This window comes from Falco naumanni, chromosome 8 (assembly GCF_017639655.2).
Source record: "Falco naumanni isolate bFalNau1 chromosome 8, bFalNau1.pat, whole genome shotgun sequence".
NCBI lineage: Eukaryota > Metazoa > Chordata > Aves > Falconiformes > Falconidae > Falco > Falco naumanni.
This window is the reverse complement of record NC_054061.1, coordinates 27,925,836-27,952,947: the sequence shown is the minus strand read 5'-3', so window position 1 is coordinate 27,952,947 and position 27,112 is coordinate 27,925,836. Positions and strand designations below refer to the sequence as shown.

Below are 27,112 nucleotides of genomic sequence, written 5' to 3'. Positions count from 1 at the left end.
CTACTGCCTGGTAGCTGAAGGAAGGTTCAGTTAAAAAAAATATCATCAGCAACCATGAGAATTAGTTTAACAGATGTAGTTCACAGAAACCTATTTGGAAGGTTAATCATGAGCATGACAGTCTGAGCATAGTGTTTAGCTTCATGTGAATCAACTTATGTGCGTATTTCTTTTCTCTAAGGAGACTGAGAATTCAAAATGTGGTTTTATGGGTTCTGGTTAGCTGCAACATTTCATCTCCACAGAAGAAAATAAAAAACTGGGGTCTTAGGATTACTTATTTAGCAATTTTTCATTATATTGCATGGGTTTTTAATTTATTGTTGCCTATAAAACTGTAAATTAACTGGACTTATTACAGATTTCCCTGATGAGACAGAATGCTTCCAGTAATAACACAACCTTTTGGTCCTTGAGGAAGGAAATGCAAAGGAACAACAAGCCGGGAGTCATAAAAAATGTAAGTTTTGTTTCCTCTTGTAAATTGCTTGTGAAGCTGCTATACTGTCTTTGTTGAAGAAGGTCACAGAGCTTTCATTTTATCACTGAGAATGGCCAGGGTACCACTAACTTACAACCTGTATTACTAAATAAAATAAATAAAATAATAATTTAAAAAAGTAAGACTTTTTAAAAAAGTGTTTCTCACCTTGGTCACAGTTTTCTTCATCACTGCCATCCACACAGTCATGGATCCCATCACAAAGCCATCTGACAGGGATACAGTAGGCTTTATTTTTGCATCGAAACTGGTGGTCTTTACATTCTGTTACACAATCTATCTGTATGAATACAGAAATGAACTAAGTATTAATGAATGAGAGCAACAACATACTAAAGACAAACCTAATAAAATTTGCCAACACTGTTTTTCATTGTCCTATGGATTTAATACAATAAAGTTGTCCCTGATGACACACTGTGCAATTTAAATAGTTATTGAAGTCCAAGTGAAATTGCAACCACACATTATATAAGTTCTGATAGTTCTGATATTATTACTTTATGTTGCTCAGTATTAGCAATGGAAACAATGGCTACATTTACATTTGTGAAGCCAACAACCCTACAAGGAATGACCCTAGACATGAGACCAGTTAGAGTGAACTGGCTCATAACCACATTGATGAGGATGTGTAGCATTCGGTTCAGGCACCCTTCATACTCGTAACTAGCACCTTTATGGCTCTGAGAAGTAACAACTCTTTTTGGTCTTTTTTTCTTCAAATTGTTCATGCAGGTAGTAATTTTTGTTAGAAAATATCAACAGTGCAACACGTAGAAAGAGCATGGCAAGAAGGCCCATGGAGGCTGAGGTGCCTGTTAGGATTGTGTTCAATTAATCTAGAGGACAGAGGGAGCCAAACGTGACACAAACCAGTCCACGCTGTGAGTACGGAGCAGTCCCTTGAAGCAAACTCACCCAGAACCATGCTCATGTTTTGACTTGGGGGAAACAAATTTGTCTACTCCAAAAGGTGTCCTCAGAGCAAACAAACACAATGCAGTGTAACTACCAGGGAACCAAAATCATGGGGCTAAGTTATCTGACAGAGTTCAATGAATGCAAAAAAACCCCCATTGGCCCTTGTATTTATCTTCAGATCTAGAACTGTTAACAAATTTCATGTCAGACAGTGGTGGGAGGGTGGGGGTGGTGGGTGGAGGGGTGTGATCAACAGAAATTTGTCATCTACCTCATCAGATCCATCAGCACAGTCATAGTCTCCATTACATTTCAAAGATGCCGAAATACAGCCTCCGCTTGCACACACGTACTCACTTGAAGAGCAGGTTGGAGATGCTGGTTACAAACACATGTTTTAGCAATAAGAAAAAGACAATTTCTAAATAAGCTGCTTTAAAATTTTCATCTGGTCGACACAGTAAGCAGATGTATTTTTAGCTCATCAAAGTTTTTCCAAACGTTTGTAAGCTACAATGAAATAATTGACAAAACTGAATTGTTGCATCCTAAGTAAGTTGTATAATGATAGTGAAAGGATATTTGTGTTTTAGCACTGAGAAATTTCTTTTTGTGTTTTCCTGATGCTTGGTAACAATGGTAACTGCACACACACACATTCATAGAAGAAGTATACTAAAAAAACTGTATTCTTTAAAATGGGCTTAGAGTTCACCTTAAGTAATGTAAATGCTTAAAATTATATATATATAAATATAAATTTATATAAATTTAAATATAAATTTAAATATAAATTTAGAAGAAATATGGTTTATATGGTTTTAGAAAGTATAGATCATTACAATTAAAATAAATACAAACTAATCAGTTTTATGTAAAATATAGGCAGATATTTTTGTTGCATTGTAAATCAGGGGAGTTTTGTCACAGGCTTCTGAGTTGCACCCACCAAGATGAAGCTTACAAAAATTTAGGAAAATTCCTGCAAAAATAAACAACTGCATTTTCCAAGGATATAAAAAGGAAATAAAACAATAACAACAAAAATAATAACTTGCTAGAGAAAACCTTTGCATAAAGAGTAGTAAATTTTGAATGAGAACCACGAAGCAAAAAAGTCCCCAGAGATACTTTAGTAACATGCCAAGAATTACTGCTGTTTTCAGAGCAGAAGTTTATACATCGAGTATACATTATCAAATTAAATTTCAATATAATTAAATGCCATTCCCCCAACAAGCTTCATATTGCATAGCTGTACATAAGTAAGGTTTTCAAAGCACGAGTAGGAACACAAAATGATAGACATTCTAAAGATAAAAGTATTTCAGATTTCTTCACACTCCTTGCTACTCCTAGTGACCAAGCAATCTTGATTTTTTGATTTATTTTCTTCTCGTTTCATTCTGATTTATTACTTGCTTCACTTTATTTCTCAGCATTATTTAAAACAATACCTGGTTCACAATTTTTCTCGTCATCCCCAAGTTTGCAGTCTTCATGACCATCACATTTCCATTTTGCCGATATGCACTGACCATTGGAACACTGGAACTGATCTCTTGAACAGCCTGTTTCACAATACCTCTGATACAATTAAAAAAAAAAAAAGTATATACGAGATTCAGAGTTTAATATAAACACTGGGAAATATACAGCTAATCACAGAAATTACAGCCTATACTTCATACCATGATATACAGTAAAGTCTTTTGAGATAAAATATATTTGTAGATATGATTTATGAAAGGTGGCTTCAACCTCTGAGTAGGTGGGAAGCAGCTGAGGTCCCACAGTGATGGGAAAGGACAAGGGACAAAAGGGACATGAAAGATCAGAAACCCAGCAAAGCATTATACCATGAACTTCTGCTACACAACAAAGTGTGCATTGTTTTCTCAAAAAAACCCCCACAAGTCAAATCAAACCACTGCTGTGTGTAGAAAGAGTGGTTTCCCAACCAGGACACAAAATATTTCCAGGATGGAAAGAGGTCCAGGACATTGCTGGAACAAAAGCAATACTGTAGAGTGTTGTTAAACACAACTTGAATTTATTTGCATGTTTTATTATCAGGACAACTATTTAAATACATTTAGTTTTAATTTAGTAAAGACATTTGTATATACGGACTCGTGTAGAATTCTCATTTTTGAAATATTCATATATGGGAATCCATTATCCAACGAAGAAAACTACTAATTTTCTAAAGAGTATTTTTTTCCTGGAAGAAGCCTACCTCATCTGAGCCATCTGCACAGTCATAGTCTCCATCACACCAGAATCTTGCTGAAACACAGTCTCCATTTGCGCAAAGAAAGTCTTTCAAAGTGCACGTTTGAGGCTCTGAATAAAGAAAAATAGCAACCCTAGGTTTATTAGAATTTCAACAAAATATTTTATACATAAGCCCCACCAAGCAATCAATGACTACAACAGTCAAAACCACTAATGTGCAAACTATAAGGATTTCCTCCCTGCAGGGTTTTGTTTCATAACTTATTATAACTAAATTTCATTTACATATAGTAACATAGTAATGAAAATACTTTCAAGTTCTATCAAATCTATTTGAAAAATTATGCGATGCTGACCATGTGAGTATTACTTATTTCAACGCATGTATGTTACTACAGGTTTTGTGAGAGATGCATCACAGATTAGAAACTCATTTTACACCTGTTAAAATCCAGTATAATTAGAATTATCCAGATCTTTGTCTTTCCACCACACAGTAACACACCATTTATCAAATATCGTTTAACATACGTGTGTGTGCCAAGAGTCAGCTTCCCCTGGGGTAAGCATTCAAGGGAAAAGTATGGAAATGGTATATGGAATGCCTAAAAAGGTACAGTTTGAGGCTTCAAGTAAAATCCACTTTCTTGGATTGAATGGAATGAATTATGGAATGAATAATCCACTGACTTAAAAACTGATGAAATCATTACAGAGTTTTAACAGAATAAGAATACAGTAAGTTGCAAAAGTCACTGGACAGTAGTCTTTCAAAAAAACCCAAACACTACTGCCAATTTGTTAAAAAAAAAAGAAAAAAGAAAAAAAGAAAAAACAGAAAAAGAAAAAAAAAAGTAAGGATAATGATGGAATTTTCAAGTAATTTTAGGGAAACCAAAGGAAGATGTTAGATAAAGAATCTAAGGAGCTTAGAGATGGATAGAAGACAGGAAAGGTTGAAAGAGAAGTAGGATATTTTATGATAAACGGGTTGTTCTGCTCCCTGGGAAGAAACAAAACACAGGGAAGTCTGACGTCATTATAAAAGGTGTACACAATAAAGGGGAAGAGAAGGCACAGTATTAATTCAAGGTACAGGCAAAGCAAACACAGAAGCAGGCTGCATGGAGTGATGGAGTAACCCCGAGCAGGTGAGGCTGGCTGCACAGCTTTGCATTTTTGCTGCTGCTGACACGGAAACACTGGCAAGGGGAGCAGTGTGGAAGGTTCCCCTCGCAGAATATTGTGTGCTTTCCTCCTGAAAAGGAGGACCATTACAAAAGACATTGGAAAAAAATGAAGTTAATCTCTGGACTCCAGGCCATTAGATTAAATAAAGGTAGAAAAACAGTGGGGATGGTGGAGAATTTAAGCAAGTCTTTACATGCAATTTGGACTTTGCCACTCTGAGAGCTTTGGGAAAGCAGGGCTGGAAAAGCAAATAAGGATTATTTGTGGGATTATTTCCATCACAGTAAACACTGCATTATCTAAATAATGCAAAAATCAAGAATAAGGATTAATTAGTAAGACCTTTCCAACAGAGAGATGTGAAAAAACTTCAGGCAAATGGTAAATGACAGTAACTAAATCAATGGAGGAAGGGTAAAAAAGAAAGGAGAATCTGAGAGCGAACAGCAGCAATGGGCAGTAACGGACTGGGTAAGGCTAAAGCGTCCTTTAGCTAGTTATGGCAGGTGGAAGCCTAAAGCGTCCTTTAGCTAGTTATGGCAGGTGGAAGCCTAAAGCGTCCTTTAGCTAGTTATGGCAGGTGGAAGCATGAATGCTCTTGAAAAACACCATAATGATCAAGGAAAGAAAACACAAAGTGAGAAGCTTCCAACTGAGAAGAATTTGGTAATACCAGCATGAGAATACGCTAGACATGAGTTGTGTAGATCTAAAGGTAAAGTTAAACTTAGGGTTTTTTTTTTTTGGGGTTTTTTTTTTTTTTTATTTCTAAAAATCAAGAACTGTTTCAAGAAATAAATAGTTTTAATGAACCTTTCAGCTACTTTTTTTCCCCCTGCATTTCATAAAAAAAGCCAAATGACCCTGTTTGAAATATTTTAAGGGAAATTTCAGTTTTCAGGTAGGCATAACTTTTCATTTTGAAGTGGTAGGAAAGTCATTGTAAAATCAGATCTACAGCAATTGCATCAGTTCTCCAACAATGTTTTATTTAGGCAAATCAAAGGTTAGCATTTATATGGCTGCTTAGATTATACACGTATTACTTCAATTTTTTTTTTTCAAAGCAAAAGCTTATGGTATAAACCTTAGCAAATCACTGACATTTGATTCTTTTTGTTGTCAGTGGGCCAGGAGAAGGAAGTTCAGGGTATGATAAATTATGTAAAGGAAATAATTTGTGGAAAAAGCAATTCACATGCAAATAAGCATTTGTCATGTTTCTATATTGATTTGCAAAATATAAGCAAATACATTTTCTATACTGGTCATGAATTATTTATAAACAGAGATTTGATTCTGGAAAATGTACACAATGAGCTAACTTCTCAATTCTCTGTTTGCAAGAAATATTTCTTTGGCTGCTGGAATACATCTCTGTGATTTACATATGAACATCGCAGAGTACTTTCCCATCAGTGCTCAGACTGTTAGTGAAAGGAGTAAGTATTAATAGACTTCTGTGCAACCAGTGAAAGACAGCATCTTTCAGCTTTTGCTTTACAAGAACACTGAAACTCCTTCCTGAGAAAGGCATTTTTGAATTATTAGAAATAGTTTCATTTGAAACACAGCACATAAGATGATCTACCTCTTTCACATTTTGAAGTCTGAAAATAATCTGTAGAGCCAACAGAGGGTAACAAGAAAAGGATCCCCTGAGAAACAGTTATAATTATTCCACATTTGGGGTTCCATTTTGCATTTAATAGCATAGATATTGCAATAAGTAATGAATGGAAAGGATTTTTAAGGAGGCTAATGTACTAATATGTAAGTCGGAGGGGGAGGGGGAATGATGGGACGGAACGGGGACCCTTTCTTTCTTAAAATAGGACATGAAGTTTAAAGTACAGTGTATGTTTTACCTGTGTTTGTACAGGACATGTTTGTTTGCCCCTAGTGAGAATTCTAGGTCTTGTAACATCTGTTAGAGAAACTAATTGTATAATGGGAAAGATAGAACTTGCATGTAGAAAAAGTACGGGATACCCCAACTGTGTTTTGGTCACAAACCCAAAACACTGCACCATAGGAGCTACTATGAAGAAAATTAAATCTATCCCAGCCCAAACCAGTACACATGACAATATGGTAGAGGAGGCAGAAACAAAACCACCCTTCCTTATAATTCTCCATTACAATACTGCTAAAAACAGTAACGCAGACCATCCTGCAGAATGAACATTTGTAAACGTAAGATAATTAAGAGTGGTCACAGGTGCGGTATTTTCATATATTTAATGTGGCATTAAATGTAGATTTCCTTTACTTATTTTCAAGAACTTAGCACTGTATTTCACCAAAACGAAGACACTTGTTCTTTGTTAACCCAGGCACAAAACTGATAGGTATACATTAAAGGAGAAACCTTTGGTATACATCATTTTACCATCCTAAAGTAGCACAGTTGCCTTTGGCCAGCATTGACACCTAGATGCTCTATAGCAAACTGACACTAGCCACTGTCTGACTTGCACCAAGCCAGCTGAGCCTTCAGCAATGTAAACAATGTGAATTTACCACACTGCCCACTCAAAATTTACTCATGAGGTTATCACATTATAAGACACTGTAGCTCAGTGTCTTCCAATATGCTGGTTTACATTTTCACTTAAACGTTAAATAATTGCTAATTCTCATTCTGACTGGGATACAAACTCATCCCAGACCAAAATTAACTAATTTATTTTCTTGACAACTTGTAGGAGCAACAAAACAGCGCTGAGAAGATTCTCTAGCAACAGCAGTATTTTTCAACTGATTGAATTAATATCTTTCTACAGCATTATTACATTTGATTTGCTTCATTGTTTACAGTGTATTATATTTTCTTTAATTACATTAATTAAAAGATTACTAGTTCCTCCTTTTCAGCAGAAATAAGACGGTCATTATTATGGAATTTTCATTTTTTGACGTTCCCGGAAAGAGAAAATACTACTTTTGCTCTAATTTGTTTTTAGAAATCCTAATAAACTCTGAAAAGAAATACACCCCTCCAAAAAGATATTAAGTCAAAAGAGTCAAAGTTTGCTCAGTGCTAACTCAGTATGGACCTAGAACCTTCCTAATAACTCTTACTTATTCGGGAAGGTCCACATATAAAGACCAATAGACTGTAAGGCAAATACAGTTAAATGAAGTCATAATGGGCACAGCTATTTGCTTTGTAACACTATTAATTTTTCACACCCGTATGTGATATTTTTTTGACATATATTTTGTTTCACTTCTGATAACTTCACCAGGATGCTGTGTGTGCACGTGAAGAAACTATAGAGAGAAATGTAAATATCTGAGCTGAACATCTGTAATTCAATGAATGCATTCTTGAGAAACGACTCATTTTCTCATATAGTTGCCTGACAAGCCCTTTGTATATTCATGTATGCTATGAACAACTTATAATGCACAATGTAATATACTGTCAAATGCTTTTGAAGTTCTAATTTTGTATATATTTGTTTCATTACACTGTATTCTATAAGTGGCTTGACAGCCTACAAAGGATTTTATACATCAATTTCAAACAACTGAACAGCATTATGTATTTTCCCAGCGCTTCCGAGATCTTGAAGCTTACAACTATGTCAGCCTACTGTATTTATTTAATCTAAACAGCAGAATATGGGATTCAACAGTTAGAACTGAAGAATGCACTTGACAAGCAAAAGAAAATGAAAAAAAACCCAACCTAACGCAAACTACAGTTTACCACTCCAGTCTTTAGTTTGATCCATCAGCTGGGCTGGGCACACTCAACTCATTAATTCCATCCTTAAAACTACAGATTTCTTTATCTGCAGCTCTAGAGAACAGCCAAGAACTGAATATATAACTTAATTATTGATGTCAACACAGAGACGGCAAACTTAATAACGATTTAAAAAAACCCAACGGACAGATAGATGATTCCTCCCTCATAATATGAAATGTTATTTTTATCACTTTCTAGTATGATAGTCTAAGATTTAAGGAAGAAAACAATTAATACTGGGTGATAAATAAATCACGCTTCACGTATAGCAAATTTCAAATAAGGTGCTTGACACTTACTTTGCAAACAGCAATAATGTCTTATAGAAATTATTTTTTTCTAACTTTTCCAGAGATTATCTAGTCACATAGGATTTAATGCTGCTATACCAAAACTATGTCTCTTTATTTGAGTTTTCTATCAGCATAAAAGAATATCAAATAATTTCTTGGTATTTATAATATAAATGAAAATGGAAAAATTCCACTGGCACCAATAGCCAATTCCTATGTAAAATCTTCTGCAAAGTTAAGAAAACTTTTGTGTGTTAATGCTGCCCCAGGGTATAAAAATAAACATCTCTGAGTGATTACTGAACTACATGATACTGTCCCCTTTAGATAGAACACTTGCATATGAAAACTACAGCACTATTGTTTGCAGTAACACAACATTTTCAAATGTAGATAGTAATTAAAAGGCTGACAAAACCATTTCAACCTTTTAAGCAGAATAAGCCAGTCTTCAGACATCCTGTACCTATGGCCACCACGTCTCGAATTGGAGAAATGGGCTGACAGCACATATCAGCATTAGAATGCCTGATTTATTAAGCTTTCTAGGTCATTACCTTTGAGATACTAAATATACATTCATGATATACAATCACGAGTATGCACTCAAGATTATCTATACACCAAGATATTAATTTCTTGGATTTCCAAGCACAAAATAAAAGAACAGAAATTGTCAGCTGAAGAGAAGACACAAGAACTATTTGTGGAACTTACCTCTTAAAATATTTCTTAAAGACAATGATTATGAGATAAAACCCTTAAGAATTTGGCATTTCTTCTTGAGAACCAGATCTAAATTAACTCACTGAAAGTGGTATTACAGAGATTTATTAGGCATTCAGGTTCCTCAGAGGTAAGAGATAACTAGGCTACCTGAGTTACTTTGAATAACAACATTTACTTCTTAATCTGATCAAGTATTATAGAAATGGACTTTTCACGATACAAGCAAGGCAAATCATCTCTGGAAGATAACTAATGTAATGGGCAAGTATCATTTGATCAAATCCTATTGTTCACAAATGTTTATCACTTTACCACTGAGCAGATTTTATGATTCTTATATAGAGACAAGAAAGGTGATATGTAACTTATTGACAAAGGTAAATTAAATGAAATATTTATTTTGAATTCATCAGGTTGAAAAGTCATAGGTCAGGCATTTTTGCATTGCTGATACAGAATTACAGCTCTTTATAAGAATGAATAAAATTGAAAAATTTCAGCAAAGGCCATTTTCAATTCTGGTCAACTGATTTTTAGCAGCTCAGATGGCATTATATAAAAACATAAATGTGCAGTTTATCAAAACCAAAAAGTTTCCTCTTAGATGTTGCAAAACTGACTCCACTCCTTACAACTTGCACTTAGGTGAAAGTTACTTACTACAATTGTCTTCATCAGAATTATCACCACAATCGTTTTGGCTGTCACATCTCCAATGATCTGGAATACAGTTGTTGTTTTTGCACTGGAATTCGTGAGGCCCACAAGTTTTTTTATCTGTAATTAAGATGAATATCATTTACATCATTGCAGGCAAAGAGTCAAAATGGGGAAGACTGTTACTAAACAGTGAAAGGACAATACTGCTTGATAGGTTTAAGAAGAAGCAACCATAACACTTGGTATGTTACTTTCAGAAATAATTTATTATACTACATACTTTAAGATCCTATTTATTCATTCACACCAAGAGAGATATGTGCATAAATTTGATAATAAAATTAAAGTATAGACCATTTACACTGCCATTTAAAGTAAAAATTATGAAATTCAGAAGTGATCAGAAAATAGTTTGAAGAGAGGGTGTAATTGCACTGAGTCTTAAAAATCCTGCGTTGACTTCTACTTGGATTTATCTGTAAGACTGCTTTACAAAAGATCAGATCACGGTAAACCACAATAATATTTATTTGAAAATGTATAAAATATACATGTCTCAAAACTTCTGTTGGCATATATAATGATTTAAGACTAATCGTACCCGACAGAAAACTCTGCATTTTGATTTACATTTTCCCATTCTGATGTCTTAGATTGGAAGCCCATTTATACAAAGTAAAACACTAGAACATATAACACTAAACTGAGATTAATTTTCTTCATGCAGTAAATTTTTAATGAGTTTTTCTGTTTACAGAGTAGCATTGTAGGCAAAGCCTCTGGGAGATGCATAAACATCCTGAACTCCTGAAGCAGGAGGGAGCTGCCTCTGTATTTTATTTATACTTTTTATTTCTGGAGTAATTCTTTCAGGTTCTAAGGATAGAGAGGAAATGAAATAAATTAAAAAGTTATCAGTGACATTTTCTTTGAAAAAAATCATGTGCTCTGTAAAAACCTCAATGACATATTTAAAATTACATGTCACTGTGGGGATATTTCAATAGAAATTTTTTTAAATTTCCATTAGGCTATTTCATAGCATGTCAGTTCAAACTTCATAGTGCTATCATGACAACTCAATGAGTTCTAATAACTGACAGAATGAAGGAGGACTGAAACAGTAGCTTAAATCAACCTGCTTTCTCCATCTGTTAAATGGAAACTACCACAAACTAGGGGTATTGCATTTGATGTGACAGCCCAAACGGCTGCCTTGTGTGCTTTGTTTTAGGTGTGGTTCTGCAACTAGAGTGATAAATCAAACCTGCATATGGCTATCGAGAAGGTGGAAGTACATGGTGTTGCAGCTCAGTTATGTACGCTCAAGAATTTGATAATTACAATACTACCTTTTGCATTTGTTCCTTATTCTCTGCCAATAATCATGACTGTAAGTAATTTTCTCACAAAATACTTTTTCCTATTATGTTTCTCAAGGTGACAGTCCATGACATTTCAATCACGACACTTCAAATATTTGCATTGGCAGGCACTTAAAAAATATTTAACTTTACAAAACACAAAAATGCCACCACCACCCAAACCCAAGATACTCTTGTAATTTGTTTCTGGTTTCTGTAGCTTTGCAAAAGATCTAATTTCAAAGTAGAAATCCATCCTGTATTTATTGAAGTATTTCTAGTAAGGTATACAATCTCCAGTTAACAGATCTGCCCACAAAATGAGCCCACAGACTAATGACATACTATGTTCTATTTACCCTTCCACATTCAACAGAAATATAAAGATTTAATCAGTGACACAGAAACCACAGATGACATCCTTTCATTTCAGCTACCTGCTAGGATGAAGAGAACATGCGATATATCTTTTCCTGTTCTTCATTAAGAATTACCTAGTTCTCAAGGGTGCTAAATCCATTTTCTAGCATGGTGTCTTTACACTTGTGAAGGCTGTATTTTTATTTTTTTTAAATTTACGAGTGTAGTCTAACCTTATGATTACTACTTGAATACTAATGTTTCTCTTCTTACTCTATTTTTATCACCCACAAAGGAAAATCTAATTATTTTTTTAAAATACAAAATAGTTCGTATTTTGTAAGGCTCTCTCTTCCTCGCTTCACAAATCTGAAAGCTTCGTTCTTCCTATGGGACAACTAATCGTCCGTAGCAGCTTACACTTGATGATGTCTTACAAACCAGATTTGCTTGCTTGTATTTCTGTCTTCACATTACTGAGAATTGAGGCAAACACTAGGATAGTAGTACTAAGACGTAACAAAGGGAAAAATTTGGGCAAGTTGCATAACAAATATCTGATCTTTGAGAAAGACTGATTTACTCAAAGGAAATAGCGCAAGACTATTTTTTAAAATTGTGGAACCCTGAAGAGAACACATGGGCCGACAGATACTTTGTCACTGCTGTCTTCAATACTAAATTGCTTTCTGTTTTTCTTAAAATGAGACCACCTTAAAACATGAAAGTTCAGATAGGAATGGTAGAAAGGCAAAGAAGTACTCATAATTAAATTTTATTTTTTTTCTCTTCATATTGTTATTAAGAGATTCATTGATCTACTGTAACAGGCAAAGGCTCCTTCTCTGAAATCTGTGTGAATGCTTGAGGGAGCTGCTGCTTGGTTTGGGTTCATCTTTTGTACATACCAAACTAGGATTTTATTTTAGAAATAATTCTAAATGTGCATAAAGAAAACAGGATGAAAGCTTCAATGGAGAACAAAACAGAACAAACCCCAAAATATTACATATGCACCCTAAAAGCATTTTGATTCAAACATCAATCCCTGTGCACTAAAACACTAATTTGTCCCTAATTGCACCACATTGCCATTCGGTGATTTTAATATCATGCACGTGGTGAGTGTGTGTGTGCATGCATGTGCCTCTCTGAAAGGGATAAAGTGAGAAATTAAAAGAAATTCGCTTTTGATCGAGGATCATCTAGCTGCTCTAGAACTTGGCAGGCTGCCACTGATGCTGGGTACAGGATATAAGCCCGTTGAAGAAAGTTTAAAGTTTATATAATACATCTTTCAAATGTCTCAAATAACATAGTTTTCATCATCAGGAAAAAAAAATACTTTGAGTCTTTAGGCCAAAAATAAAATTAATATTAAAAAAGTGAGGAAGCAGAAAGCAGTCATAGTAATGTTGACACATTACGCTAATAAAGACCTGAAATACCTGTCACCTTTAAAGCTGACTAGAATCACTTTCCAAGACCACACAGAGCTTTATACAGATTCTGACTGAAACAGGGCCTTTCTTCAGGTAAAGTATTCAAGTTGTGAGCAAGGATTATGACAATCTAATGGCTTCTTTTTTTTACCTGGACAGAAAGCATGAATTAACCCTACCTATTCCTCTTTGGAAAACACTGTGCACTCTTTAATAAACATACATTTCCTAATTCTACTCCAATTGTCTGAGTTGGAAAGTAACCGCAGAAGACTAAATACATTCAGACTACTTTTAACAAATGTACTTGATATCGTATCTCCAATAACACACAGCAGCAGATGTTGACTAAGCAAAACACATAGGACTATGCAGCACTTCAGCAGAAAAGAGAACACCCTTTATACAAGTTTTGCTTTGGAAACACTTTGGAAATGAAAACAAGTTAGTATTAACATCAACATATGCAGATCTTTATTATAATCAGTTCCAGCTCTAGAATTTAATTCTATCAAACTTTGTTCATAAAAATAACCATCTTTAAACTTAAAAAAACCTCCAAAACATGGAAGACCAAACTGTGTTAAAACTATAATAAGGTCATTTAAACATAGTTTATATGCTAAAATTATGGAAAGCTGTAAAATGTGACTGAACCCACCCTGCTCTTGTCAAGGCTTAGTTGTTGTATATGTACATAACCATATGTAGCATAGAGATTGTAAACACAGATAATTTGTTCTGTCTCCTCCAATACAAAAACTAAAAGGATTATATGCAACTAACAGATATAAATGAAAAATGTAGGTGGTTTTTCAGGGAGGTGTGTAATTAAGCTGTGGAACTCCTTGTTGCAGCAGGTTGTGAAAAACTTTACAAAGGTTAAGACCTGAAATCCATCAAGTGTTACCATATACAGAGCTACAATTGACTCACAATATCTCTTGATTCTCAGATTGTTAGAGGCTGGAAGAGTGTCCCGGGGAAGTTTCATTACAGTCCTGCTTTGCTTGCAAATTCTTGCCTAGGTACTAGCTTTCAGTCACTGCCAGAGACAGAGTAAAAGGCAAGATGAAGCTTAGCTACAAAACATCATAACCAGTTGTATTTACTGTGATTGAAAAAACCTATTTTTTTCATAAAGTTCAAAATAAAGTTAAAAAAATAAAAGTTCATAAAGTTTCAAAAAGTTGGGATTGCATGCATTGCACCTCTATACTGCTTAATCGTTCGAGTTAACTTGAACATTATTCTTCTATATTGGCTAAAGTGATGAAACACTGTGTAGTACCTTAAAGAAATACAGTTTTTCCTGTTCAGCATTAGTTTTGGGGCTTCTTCCTCTCTTCTTTTAAACTTTGTGTCTTGCGGATATTATTAGATTAATTATTTTAAGACCCTTTGTGCTATATCAGTTGGGCTTGGGTGATTTGCTCAAAATATGAATCCACTGTTTGGAAGCTTGGAATGGTGTCTGAATTGGACAGAAATGGCATGTTAGAAAGCCAGGTGATGGGGGGGCAGTGCAAGAGAAAGCACCTGTGAAGTGGATCAGGTGGTGAGCAGTATGGGGGTAGTTCTATAGTATCCCAGAAGAGGATATAAAGACTATGGCAAAGGTTCATCTCCTTTGTATTCACTGTTTTTTCAAGTCAAATGATTTCTTGGACTGTAACTTCTCTCCAGTTGCTATGATAAATTTGTTTCCCCTTCCTGAAAATTCAAACAATGGTCATGGATTTTCAGTGTTGAGCAAGAGTTCAGTTTCCTAGGACTATTTACCACATCTGACATTTTCATAGATGTGCTTGTGTCACTTGCCTAAAACATATCCATGGAAATTTGGCTGTCTCTCAGTGCTTTGTTCTTGATTACCGTCTGTAATTTCGTTACTCTTGTCCCAGAGGAAGCATAAACTTGTCCAGACTCATGTGTTTCGTCAAACTATTTTTTGATGTGTGGATGAATAACAGTTAAATTTTTGAATGTTCTGTACAACTGTACTTGTTCTTTTCCATCTCAAAACATTTTTCCATCTTTTTCTTTATAGACCTGTGTTGAAATTTCTACAAGGTTTTCTGCACTTGGTAAGGATGCGTCTTGCATTGACATCCATGGGAGTGATTTTCCAACAATACTGATGCACTTATTCTGACTCTGATTATCTGTAATCCACTTCCCAGGCAGATTATTTATATTTATTATTTTCTTTCATTTACCAAAAAAGAGCTGACTAAATACTTTCCAACAATGCTAGCAAAGACTGAGGACAGCTACTACTACTACTACTATACAGTGTGATCTGTTTTTTTCTCCAGGTGATGATGAATAGCATACTAGGTATATACAGTAAAATATCACATACATATCACAATGTGACAACTGCTTAGATTTTCAACTTTCTGAGTATTGTCTTAATAAAATAATTTTAACTGTTTCTGCAGGAATATAATCAATTCACCCATTCTATCAACGAGAAACATCTGTGATCCAACAATGAATCTTCAAAAAAGCAATGAAAGAAGTTATTGGATTCAAAGCTAGTACTTCTGTTCTAAAAAAAACACAGCCTGCCTCAGTAGCAATAGTTCTGGGCATTGTGTAAAATCTGATAGGAATTAGGGCTTGGTTTGGTAACGGTGCAATTCTGTCCTTGGTGTCTGTACAAGATCTGCCTCCTCAAGCTATCAAATTTAATTTCACAAGCATCAGGGATTCCTGGAGAAGTCCTGTGGGGATGCAAAGTTTGTGGAGTGGTGTGTCCAGGCACATAACTCCCTGGAGCTCACAGATCGAAGCAAAGTTGGTCATGGCAAGTTAGAAACTGCTCTGGACCTCTGCACAGGCAGTCTTCACACAATTTGCAAATTATTAGATTTTTCACTATTTATGAACTCCAGCAGCAGAAAAGCATGCAGAATAAATTGACAGAAATTAGATAATACTGTGAGAAAAAATCAAGAATGTCCTGATGTTCCAAATCAGATCTGGCACGAGCCAGATGCAGCTACCATATCAGAAAGGTGTCATACATGGAAAGAGGACATATTAAGTGGGATGATTTCTTCCTTCCACTTCTTTTGAAAAATTTCAAGCTACAGTTGTATATCCAAACCCGCTGGCATACTTACCACAGTTAGCTTCATCTGATCCATCAGCACAATCTGGGTCTTCATCACATACCCACAGTTTGGAAATGCAGTGTTTTGTTGTTTTACACTGGAAATGGTCTGGAGAACAACTGTTTTCAGCTTTAAATAAAAAAAGATTCCAAATTAAAACTAGAAATTTCTGCTAATATTAAAAATATTTGTTTTAAAGAAAAAATCTCAAGGTTCAAAATTCAGAAATTGGGTATCTCTAGCATCACTTACACAACATCTGTAAGAAAAGAGCATTCAGTTTTACATTGTTTATAGTTTTGTCTTCTATTTATTATTTTATGTATAACAGTAAGGTTAAACAAATGTAATGAAGTGTCTGTTGTGATACTCTTAACAAAGACTTAGCATTGATATAATCAAACCACTTTAAAAAAAGCAGTCAGATTTTTATTTTTATTTTTCAAACTTCATAAAACACTGGTTACCAATCCTGAAAGTCACTTTGAAGCAACAAGGCAGTTCTCAATGTTTGGATCAAATAGGTAATTAAAATTATATACAAATTTGTGAAATTCTGTGCTCTGTTAAAAGAAGCCATGGGTAAATAATGGGTTTATCACACTTTTACCAGCTTAGCAGAAAAAATTTTTTGAATCCTACAGCAAAGTAAAGATGCAGCTAATCATCCTATTCTTTCAGGATGCTTTCAGTTAAAGCTTAACTGCGCTACCTTTAAAAGAACAGCCAGTTGACAACAAAAAATGTACAACGCTGGAATTAAAAAACATTTAGACTTGGCTATACTGCTAACTATACTTATAAAGAGAATACTGATTCTCAGCTAGGACACCTCACCAGGGGATTTCAAAGCACTTTACAAGGAAGATCAGCATAATTACCTCCACTTTACATATGGAAATCCTGAAGTATGAAATATGACTTTTTCAAGGTCGCTTGACATATAAAACGGAAGAGTCATAGGGGTGAAAAAAGGGTCTGTATCTTATGAATCCCAGTCCAGTGGAATTAAAACAAAATAGATAATCTCTTCTGTTATCTGTCTTGTGACAAGAGTCCAAGTCAATATGAACTTTGTGGCAGACCTACTTAAATCCCTTTCTGTCATCTCCCCAAAGGCAATTTAAGTTTTCAGAAGCCATGAGTGAGGTTTTATAAAAATGTAAACTAGCACACTTAACTTTCTTAAGATGCTAATAAAGTCTAGATAAGACAGAACAGAAATAAAAAATGTATATAATTAACCTCCCCCCCTCCCCACTGTGTCTTTTCAAGTGGGTTGATGGCTGTGTTTCAGACAATTCTAAAGCTTGCTTTATGTCACAGCAGACTGTCCCACCCCTGCTGATCCCTATCACCGCTGATCCTGACTCTACCCCTCCCACCCCCTGAGCACTGCTGTGCTGCAGACTCTGCTGCTCTGACTTAATTTCTGTCAGCTACACCTCAATGTTTTGGGAACCTTCCATATACCATGTGCAGTTCTTTATAATGAAAAAAGCAGCCTCCCTATCTTCCACAGGAGTTCCCCTGACCTCCCTTGATCAGTTTTTAAAGAGATGTAACATGCAAACCAACATGTAATACTGTCTGTCAGACAGTACAGCTCTGCTGAGCCATTGGGAAGATGTCAGATAATCATGATCATCAACAAATCCTTTGCATCCTAAGCAATCTTTTCCTTGGAGAAGGCCACGTTCTTTGTACAAACGCAGCATATGCAAACCTTGAGAAAGCTAATTCAGAAAATAGGAATAAGTGCCTTAGTTCAGCAGTAGATCTGAGTAACAGATGGAGTGAAGGACAGAGATGCATTTCAAGACAGCAACATCATTGTAATTACAAAATGATCAAAGACACAAGCTATTCAATACATTTCCATTCTAAATCTGAAAATATTTTCTCTACTTATATCTAAGAAAGAGAGTGAAAATGATCTCATAAAAAATAAGATGCATTCAAAGCTGAGTAAATGGAAATGAAGTTACATAGGTAAATTAATGAAAAAGTCTCCAGAAGAAAGGGAATACAAAAGGTAGAAAACTCCATCAAAGAAAAAGGATGTATAAGGAGCTACAGATCTACATCTTTTCCAATAAAAGGCACAGAAAAATATCTTTTTCCATTGAAATGGATTGCTGCAAGGCATGGCAGATGAAAGCTTCCAAAAGATGACTCATTTCTGAGGTGGTTAAGAGTAAAATACACGTTTCAGCCTAAGTCAGAAACCCAATTAAATGCTTCAAATTAATTGTTTACACACCCCTCTTCTTTGCAGTGGCTTTAAAAAATGAAGTGACTAAATGGCATTTTAGTTTGTTCTCTTGTATATGAAACATTGTATTTTAGTCAGTCCTGTGCACTATCTGGTTTTCATGTTCCTTGAATTATTTACATAAAGGATATTTACAGTATTTTACATATTTTACTTTAGTTCCTTCTTTAAAATCAGCTACAGCTGTCAGAGCAAAATTCTCTAAACATAACTTACGACAATCTCTCTCATCTTCTTCATCACCACAGTCATCCTGTCCATTGCATCTCAGATTTATTGGAATACACTTCTGATTCTTTGTGCACTTGAACTGACCTGACAGACACACGTGTGTGTCTAAGTTAAAAGAATAAAAATATCAAGTTAAAAAAATCAGAAGCTAAAGAACAAAAGATTTAAAAATTAAAAGGGAAAAGAATAAAATTACAGTTTCTTGAGAAAGTTTGGAGCATGGCATTTAAATCACTTTAGCATGTTTCTGAAGTCTACAACGGATATAATCACCTACCACAGTTCAGTTCATCAGAATTGTCCCCACAATCATTCTCTCCATCACAGATAAAGGCTGGAAGAGCGCAAAGTCCGGTTCCGCACTGAAAACGTCCTGGCTGACATCTGAACTCAGCTGAGAAAAAAAGAAAACTGCTTATGAATACTATCAGAGGAATGGTTAAAGTATCAATAGTCTTGTCCTTCCTCTATGGACTAATCAAAAGAATTTATAAACCTTTGTATTTGCCTATAAAATCTCAATCTGAACAGATATTAGTAACTAAAATGTACACGTACTATTGCAAAATTAACTTCAAAGTCTGAAATTTAAAATTTGCATAACTATAGCTATACAGTACTAATGATACAGAGAGCAACCCTCTACAGGTCGATGCCTACTATTAGCTCAACAAAGACTTAGCAATTTAGGACTTAAACATTTGAGTTAGTCTACGTTTAAGAAACTCACTGTCCCACTCTTAATTCTATTTCCCATGAAAGGTCTAACATTTCTTCTCACAGCCACTGCCATTGCAGTGGATGAGCAATTAGGCACCTCTATAGTAATATTTTATGTAAACATAGTGTAGCTTAAAATGTAATCATATGTAGAATAGTTACAAATGTTAAAGCTTGCTTCAAGGCCCTCTGCAGCAGATAAAGTAATTACAAAATTGTAAAAATATGGGTGAGAGATTTCAATACAAAAAAAATTAAATTAACTGTTAATTAACTGGATGATTGTAGAACACAGTACAGCATTTTGTGTATATTAAGCTTAAGGGAAGAAGGCAAGAGTCTTTTGATTTATGTGGACGAACATAACAGTATTAAAGTAGTCAGTGACTGGGACTGAAAAATAGCATCATCAACAGATGCTTATAAATCCAGTACACTGAAAGAGTACTTTCCTAACAAGTGAACTTGCAGTCAGCTACCATCACAGCAACCATCCTTTGGGATGCTGAAATATTATCATAATTGACTTCCAGTTGTCTACAATCCAAGGAGAATACTACAGTAACCTACTATTTGGAATATGGAAGGCTATCAAGAAATGTGCTGCACCTGCACTACATTCAGGACAGTGTGTCAAAGTTACACAGGATGCATAAAAAATGTTCACTGCATAAAACTGATCATACTGGAGGGGTGAGAAATATCTCTCCACACTTGTCTTTGACTGTATTTATAAAATGCTAACATGAAAATATTTATAGAAAACATATAGTGAAAAATACACAGAACCTTAGAAGGAATCACATAGAGAACACTTTCGTTCACAAAACTGCACTTAATGTCTAGCTAAACGTGTATAACTGCAATGAAACACAGCAAAGATCAGAATTCCACATTTCTATTATACACAAAAATAAACCAAATAAAACTGGCAGAATATTGTTTTTATATTAAAAAAGTCAGCAACCTCTAGAACATAGCTTTAAATTAAAAATTTTCAGCAAAACCATAACTGGGATGACGTAGAGGTTTGAAACATCAAAAACATGCTCTTATGATTTTCCAAAGACCTTACATGACCCTCAGTAGACACAAGTCAATGAAAATCTTTTAGAGGCTGAGAAACAAGAGCCTGCACCCTTTGTAAATTTGACAGAGATCAAGGAACAGAAACAGCGCTGCGAGGAAAAGCATTAAGAAAGAATCCTCTTCCTAACACCTATAAAGCATTGCATTTGATTTAGACCCCATTGACAAAACCGGGTTCCAAATTCAGAATGCACTTACGGCATTCCTCAGGCTCATCAGAGCCATCTCCACAGTCATCCACAGTGTCACATTTCCACCAAAACGGAATGCATTTGTCGGTTTTGCAACGGAACTGTAAAAGGAAGGAAAGAAAGAAAAACTTTGATATGAGTATTTATTTATTTTTAAAGAGAAACAGTACAATTTATAAAAATTAGATTCACTGCTAAAGTCATTGTTCCCTTAATCAACTCTGGCTGTTAATTTTATAAAATTTATTTTTTAAATATTCTTTTTTTGGAGATGTTTTGCACTGAGAATTCCACTGACACAAATCACTGCAGTTTCAATGACATTGCTACACTGACTTACAGTGCCCCTGACATAAACCACTTTGCTGCATTGTATGATTTGACTAATACATTATACAGAACAGCCACTTCCATTTTTAACAGTCTCTGTAGGCTGCTGAAGCAGACAGTATCATTTTTCCAGATAAACCAAAACACTCACAGTTACAGGAAAGGGCCTTAATGTACAGTGCTGTACTTGTATACAGTTTTGCTTATATTGTCTGAATTAAATGAGAAAAAATGAAGCTGGGCCCTCCAATCTTCCAAAGGAATAAAATATTTGTACAAAAAAGAAAAATCCTTTGTAAGACCTTGGCGGTGCCTTCACTCTGAGCTCAGGCAACACTATACCTTTGTTCTGACTGAAAGATGAATACAAACAAAACGAAGAGTAGAAATTACTTCGTGCAATCTTCCAGGGCAAAACCTAAATTCAGAGTTCATTATGTGGCTAATGCAAGGGAGAAAAATTTGGATAGATTATCAGCAACTTTTAAGGAATGTTGCGTTTCCTACCCGGTGGCTGTATAAGCACAGAAAGGAAGGAATCTAACAGCTTTAGAAGCGCAAGATATTTTATTTTCTGTGACTAGGCATGATTATTTCCTTTGCTCATATTTAGGAAATCATTGATTATTCAATAAAGCTTACTAAAGTATTTAAAAGATGCATTGAATTCGGTGCATTAGGTCAGTTTTATCTTTTCCACCGAGAAAAGGTAGGGTTTCATGGCCATTTATGTAGTAGGGCTTACACTGGCGCTACCTCATTCTTGTAGCACATGGAGGCATGTGCTGTGTAACAGGCTGGGTTTGAACGGCAGCTACTCTAAACTGCTGGAACCATTCCTGAAAGATATGCACCTTGGAGGAAACTGTTAGAACTGTTCCAGAAAGGTATGCACCTCGGCAGAAACTGTTAGAACTGTTCCCGAAATATATGCACCTCAGAGGAAACTGTTAGAACTGTTCCAGAAAGGTATGCACCTTGGAGGAGCTGAGCAGGCGGCCTCCAAATGGAGGAGACAAACAGAAACTCAGACGATCCTCATTCTTACTATTTCCCACTTGGCAGCATAGCCTTCCTGCTGCTTAATTGTTTGAAGGTGCCAGCCTCACACGGCTCACCACAGGGAATTTAGGCTGTTAAAATGACGTTATGAATATAATTCCAGGAAACAAGCACTAACTCTTAGCTGCTATTGTGTTCTGTAAGAAAACGCTTGCATTCCCTCCTAAACTGGGGAGCCAGGCACCTTGAAAAATCAGGGGTCACTCATAGGAGTGTGCCTGGAACGGCCTGAGTTTTGGTATTCTACAGCCTGGTATGTTTTACACTAAACGATTTCTCATGTCAGATTAGCCATCGAAAGATAGCTAAAAGTCTGCAGACATGCAAGACGAGCGTATCAGCCATCCTTTTCATCAGACATAGCTAGCAGTGGGTGTGCTGTCAAAAGCAACTATATCATAGGAACAGCTATGATTTTACAGCGTCATCTGAAAATCATAAGTAGCAAAGAATATTTTTCCTACTGATCTCTGTATCTGACCCCATCAGACTGACGAATTATCAAACAGTAAACTCATTCCAAAATTGGAAGAAAATGACTAATAATCAACATCAGCTTGTAACTGTCTGAAGCAGCTGCTTCTATTTAAACCTGCTCTTCTTCTTATGGAATCCACAAGTGATAAAATATTTTTCCTGGAGGATCCAAGATGTGATGCTATCCTTTAAATCAACCTAACAATGAATCATTTAGAAAGGAGAAAAGCAATTCAATCAACTGTTAGCATATAAATTCACTGTGGAATAAGCTTCTGGTGCCATTTAATGAAAATGTTAAAAAAAGAAAAAAAAAGATTGTTTGTTTTTTTTTTTTTTTAACCAAACAAATTTGAGAAGCTAGATATGGGGGGGAAATAGGTAAGAAATTCCTCATTTTAAAAGTGTTTTACACTTTATTTTTCTTCAACACTTAACGGCAAGTAACAGGCAGACAGTCAAAACAGAAAAGATCTAAATGAACATAATAAAATCACACAAAACACTACCTTAGGGAACAAAGGAAGACAGTGGGAAGGTCTCTTACATAACAACATTACTTGAATGAAACTGTACATCATTTATTAAGATGACTATGGTTCCCTAAAAATTTCACAGAAAAGCCCTTTCCTTAATGAGTATGAACAAAATGTATCATGATGTAGAACGTTTTAACAGGTCATCAGCATACATATAATAAAAGTGGGCTACTAGAAAAGCTGGACTACTGGAAATAGTTTAAAGGCCATATGTACTATTACAATCAACTGGGTAGAACAGTCCAAAGACTTTTAGCAAAGTGGCTCCCTTATAAGAAATCAGTATAGTCTACTTAATCTGCCTTACATTTTAGGAAAAAAAAAAAATCAAAAAAATCACCAAATACTTACTTCAAGTAGCAGGGAATCCACCTCCCATAAAGAATTAAATGTTTTAATTGATGTAATTGTAAATTAATTGCATATTCTACCATCTACGTTTCAGCTACTGGGTTGTTTTTAATGTAATCCTATCACTTACCTACCTAGCAAACTCGGCTGAACTTGTGTTCTTGTATTAATGTAAAGTTCATTCATGCATGAATACACCCAGATCACTGTTACATGTTACATACACCCTGTATCACTGTTATATATGTTTTGTATTTTCATATTTTATACAAATGTTTTTTCAAAGCCATTTTTAAGGGTTTAGTGGCTATATTTGTTCTAGTGACTGGCAGAAACATCCACATTCGAAAGGGAACAAGTTCTGCATTCTCTGGAAAAAAAAGGCATTTGCAAGTCGATTTTCGACTAATAGCCTTGAAGATTAAACACTGTAAATGCACCCAGTTACCCAGTCAGCTCCTTTGACTGATGCTTCCACATTTCATGGGCACCAGCATTCATTATTTAAAAGCAGGTGGAAACACAGTGAAATATAATCTCTGCTCCCCCTTCCCCCCCAGCTCTGCTCTTACCTGACTGGCCGTGCAGTTGGATAAGCACGTCTTGTTATCCGCAGCAAGGTAAAAGTTAGTGGGACAGGCACAAGTATACATCTTGTCAGGGGCTAGAAGGCATAAATGACTGCAACCACCATTGTTTAGTGTACACAGATGTTTAGACACTGTGGGCAGAATAGGAAAAGTGAATCAGACTATTATTTCAGTATACTTCAGGGTATCTGCTTTGTAGATGAAGAAAAATGTATTACACATAATATTTTTACAATGGAACGTCTCAAATCAAAACCCATAGGAGGCAACCTTTTCCTTTTGCCTTTAAGCTATTCTCTGTTGTACACAAAAATTAATTATTACTGTGAATGTACGTTCAATAGCGAAAGAAAGTGAGGAAGAAAATGACACTAGGTGGGTTTGGTACCTTTTTATATGAGACAAAAAATTAGCTTATCTAGGTCAGGTGCCAAATAGTATTCAGTTACAGCTCAAATATAGGCACACCAGAGATCAGACACAATTGTAACGCCTACGTTCTCTGATGTTCCCTCAGGCCAACAAGTTTCTAAATATCAGTATTCTTCTGTATTATTAACACTCTCTCACTTAAATGTTTTCATAACACTTTGTTTCCATCTTGATAACTGGTAACTCACACTGTAATGCAACTTTACAGTTCTGTACTTCCAGTCAGTATCTGGGTTAATTTTCCAGCACCCACATTGATATCTCACCACTGAACATGATATATTACATTTACTTAATACCAGTTATCCTTACACCATTAACCACAGATTTCTGATTAAAAATGCTAATTTGAAAACTACCACAAGTTGAAACAAAACAGAAATAAGAATAAATCATGGCAGATGAATGAGCTTTCATTAATTCAGCAACTGGCTATTAAGTGAAATATGTCAATGTGCTGTATGGAAAGCATAGATAGAATAATTACCATCAGGTTGCCTATAAGAATGATACACCTGGATGTCTGTAATGGCATGCCATGAGTTAATCAGCGATAATCTGTCTGATCCAGAAGTTTTGTGGGCACGGCTGAGTGACTTGGTTTTCCCATCTGTCCAGTAGATGTAGTCTTCAAACAACGTTAGTGCAATCACCCCTGGAATATCTTGATTAGGAACTGTAAGAAGAGATACTAAGATTAATGTTCACTCTTGGAAGACTGCCAGTTAAAATATTCCATACTGCATGGGCTGACAGATACAACCGCTATATAATGTCTTGAGAATAATTGTCATGACAATATGTCAGGTCTAGAGGGTTTTTATTACCCATTACGATAAAGATGGATGGGGTACGAGCTCTGCTTGCTTAGAATTAGTTGGCCCAATCAGTGGTAAAGAAATAATTTCAGTTAACATAAATTACTTCCAGATTTAAAGCAATGACGTTAAGATTTAAAGTAGTACATAACATAAATATGACAACCTACTCTTTACAGAAGGCCAATATTCATTTGCTGTTTTAGGGGAATAAAAGTTATTAGAAAACATAGGCACTGTGTTTAACATGCTCTAAGACAATTAATAGTATTTTATTTTGGCAAAATATAATGATAAGAGAAAGGGGGGGGCGGGGGAGGGGAAGTTTTGCATTAAAATAAACATAGCAGTAAGAAGGCTTATTGCTTATTCCTAGCATAACCAACCTTATAATTTAAAATAAGAAAGTGATGATAGTACCCCATTGTTACAATATCAAACAATTATAAGCCAACATAATTTCAAACGGGATGGAAGAACAAAAGGCAGAAAAAGCTTTGGAGCGTTCTTTATCCTACTGCATACTTTTAATCTTGAACTACTTGTACTTAGTAAATGTAAACTGAACACCACTTTTTTTTTTTTTTCTTTTAATGTATTTAGTTGTAATCATAAATGTCACAGGAGAATATCTGAGCACAATGGTCAATTTGTAAATTAAAACCGGAGCACCTGAGTCTGCCATTTTTAACCAGCATATCCTTAACACCTCTACCCTGTTTTCTTAGCTGAAAATAGCTTCATCTTTTAACCTGGAATGTGCTTAGAGTTGGAAAATCTCAAATTCCAGTTGGAACATTTCATAGTTCACTGATAACTTATGACTGATACTGAGTATATGGAATGACAACGTAGCAAATTCGATCTTCTATACAATAGTCTTGCTGATGGCGAATTCCAGTGAAGGGTGTGTTGCCTTCTGGTCAAGGAAACATTGCTTCCTAGACCTAAAATAATTTTTCCTTCATGTATGTTTACACATACCATAGCCATCATACTGCAATAACAGCATGATATTGTTTTAAAGAGCTTCATAATGATAAGAAATCACAGTGCAAAGAAATCTTAATTATGGCACTTATAACATGGGCAAATTTGGAATAGTTCCTTAGATAGTATAGTAACCCCAAGAAAAGCTCTTATAATTTCCCTTCTTTGCAGAATCACTGTAAAAAAGGGGTCTATAATCTAGAAGTAAATCACTCCTATGGTGATTGCTGCTGTCTTGTTCATAACTGAGGAAGAATTCTTGAAGTACCATTACTTTAAGTTTTGTTGCCAAAGTAACACATCAAGTACAACAAAACAAGACAGAAACTGTAAGTACAGATATTTCTGTTATATTGATTCTTCTACCTCTTTCCTTCCCCACCCACACCCCCCCCACACCCCCCTTATTTTCTCACCACTGGATTTATCAGA

The 27,112-nt window shown here is 35.3% G+C and overlaps 1 protein-coding gene across 1 annotated transcript in view; it reads right to left on the bottom strand.

Annotated features, from left to right (window-relative positions):
• The window catches only part of LRP1B (LDL receptor related protein 1B), a 380,905-nt gene that overhangs the window by 70,056 nt on the left and 283,737 nt on the right, over nucleotides 1–27,112 (bottom strand). Inside the window, exons 58-68 of the mRNA XM_040604928.1 lie at nucleotides 25,360–25,548; nucleotides 24,423–24,571; nucleotides 21,099–21,192; nucleotides 19,369–19,485; nucleotides 19,077–19,196; nucleotides 16,595–16,714; nucleotides 10,298–10,414; nucleotides 3,666–3,772; nucleotides 2,884–3,013; nucleotides 1,698–1,804; nucleotides 650–782 (exon numbers count right to left, since the gene is read on the bottom strand). Coding sequence (XP_040460862.1) covers nucleotides 650–782; nucleotides 1,698–1,804; nucleotides 2,884–3,013; nucleotides 3,666–3,772; nucleotides 10,298–10,414; nucleotides 16,595–16,714; nucleotides 19,077–19,196; nucleotides 19,369–19,485; nucleotides 21,099–21,192; nucleotides 24,423–24,571; nucleotides 25,360–25,548 — 1,383 coding nt within the window. The remainder of the gene's footprint in view (nucleotides 1–649; nucleotides 783–1,697; nucleotides 1,805–2,883; nucleotides 3,014–3,665; nucleotides 3,773–10,297; nucleotides 10,415–16,594; nucleotides 16,715–19,076; nucleotides 19,197–19,368; nucleotides 19,486–21,098; nucleotides 21,193–24,422; nucleotides 24,572–25,359; nucleotides 25,549–27,112) is intronic.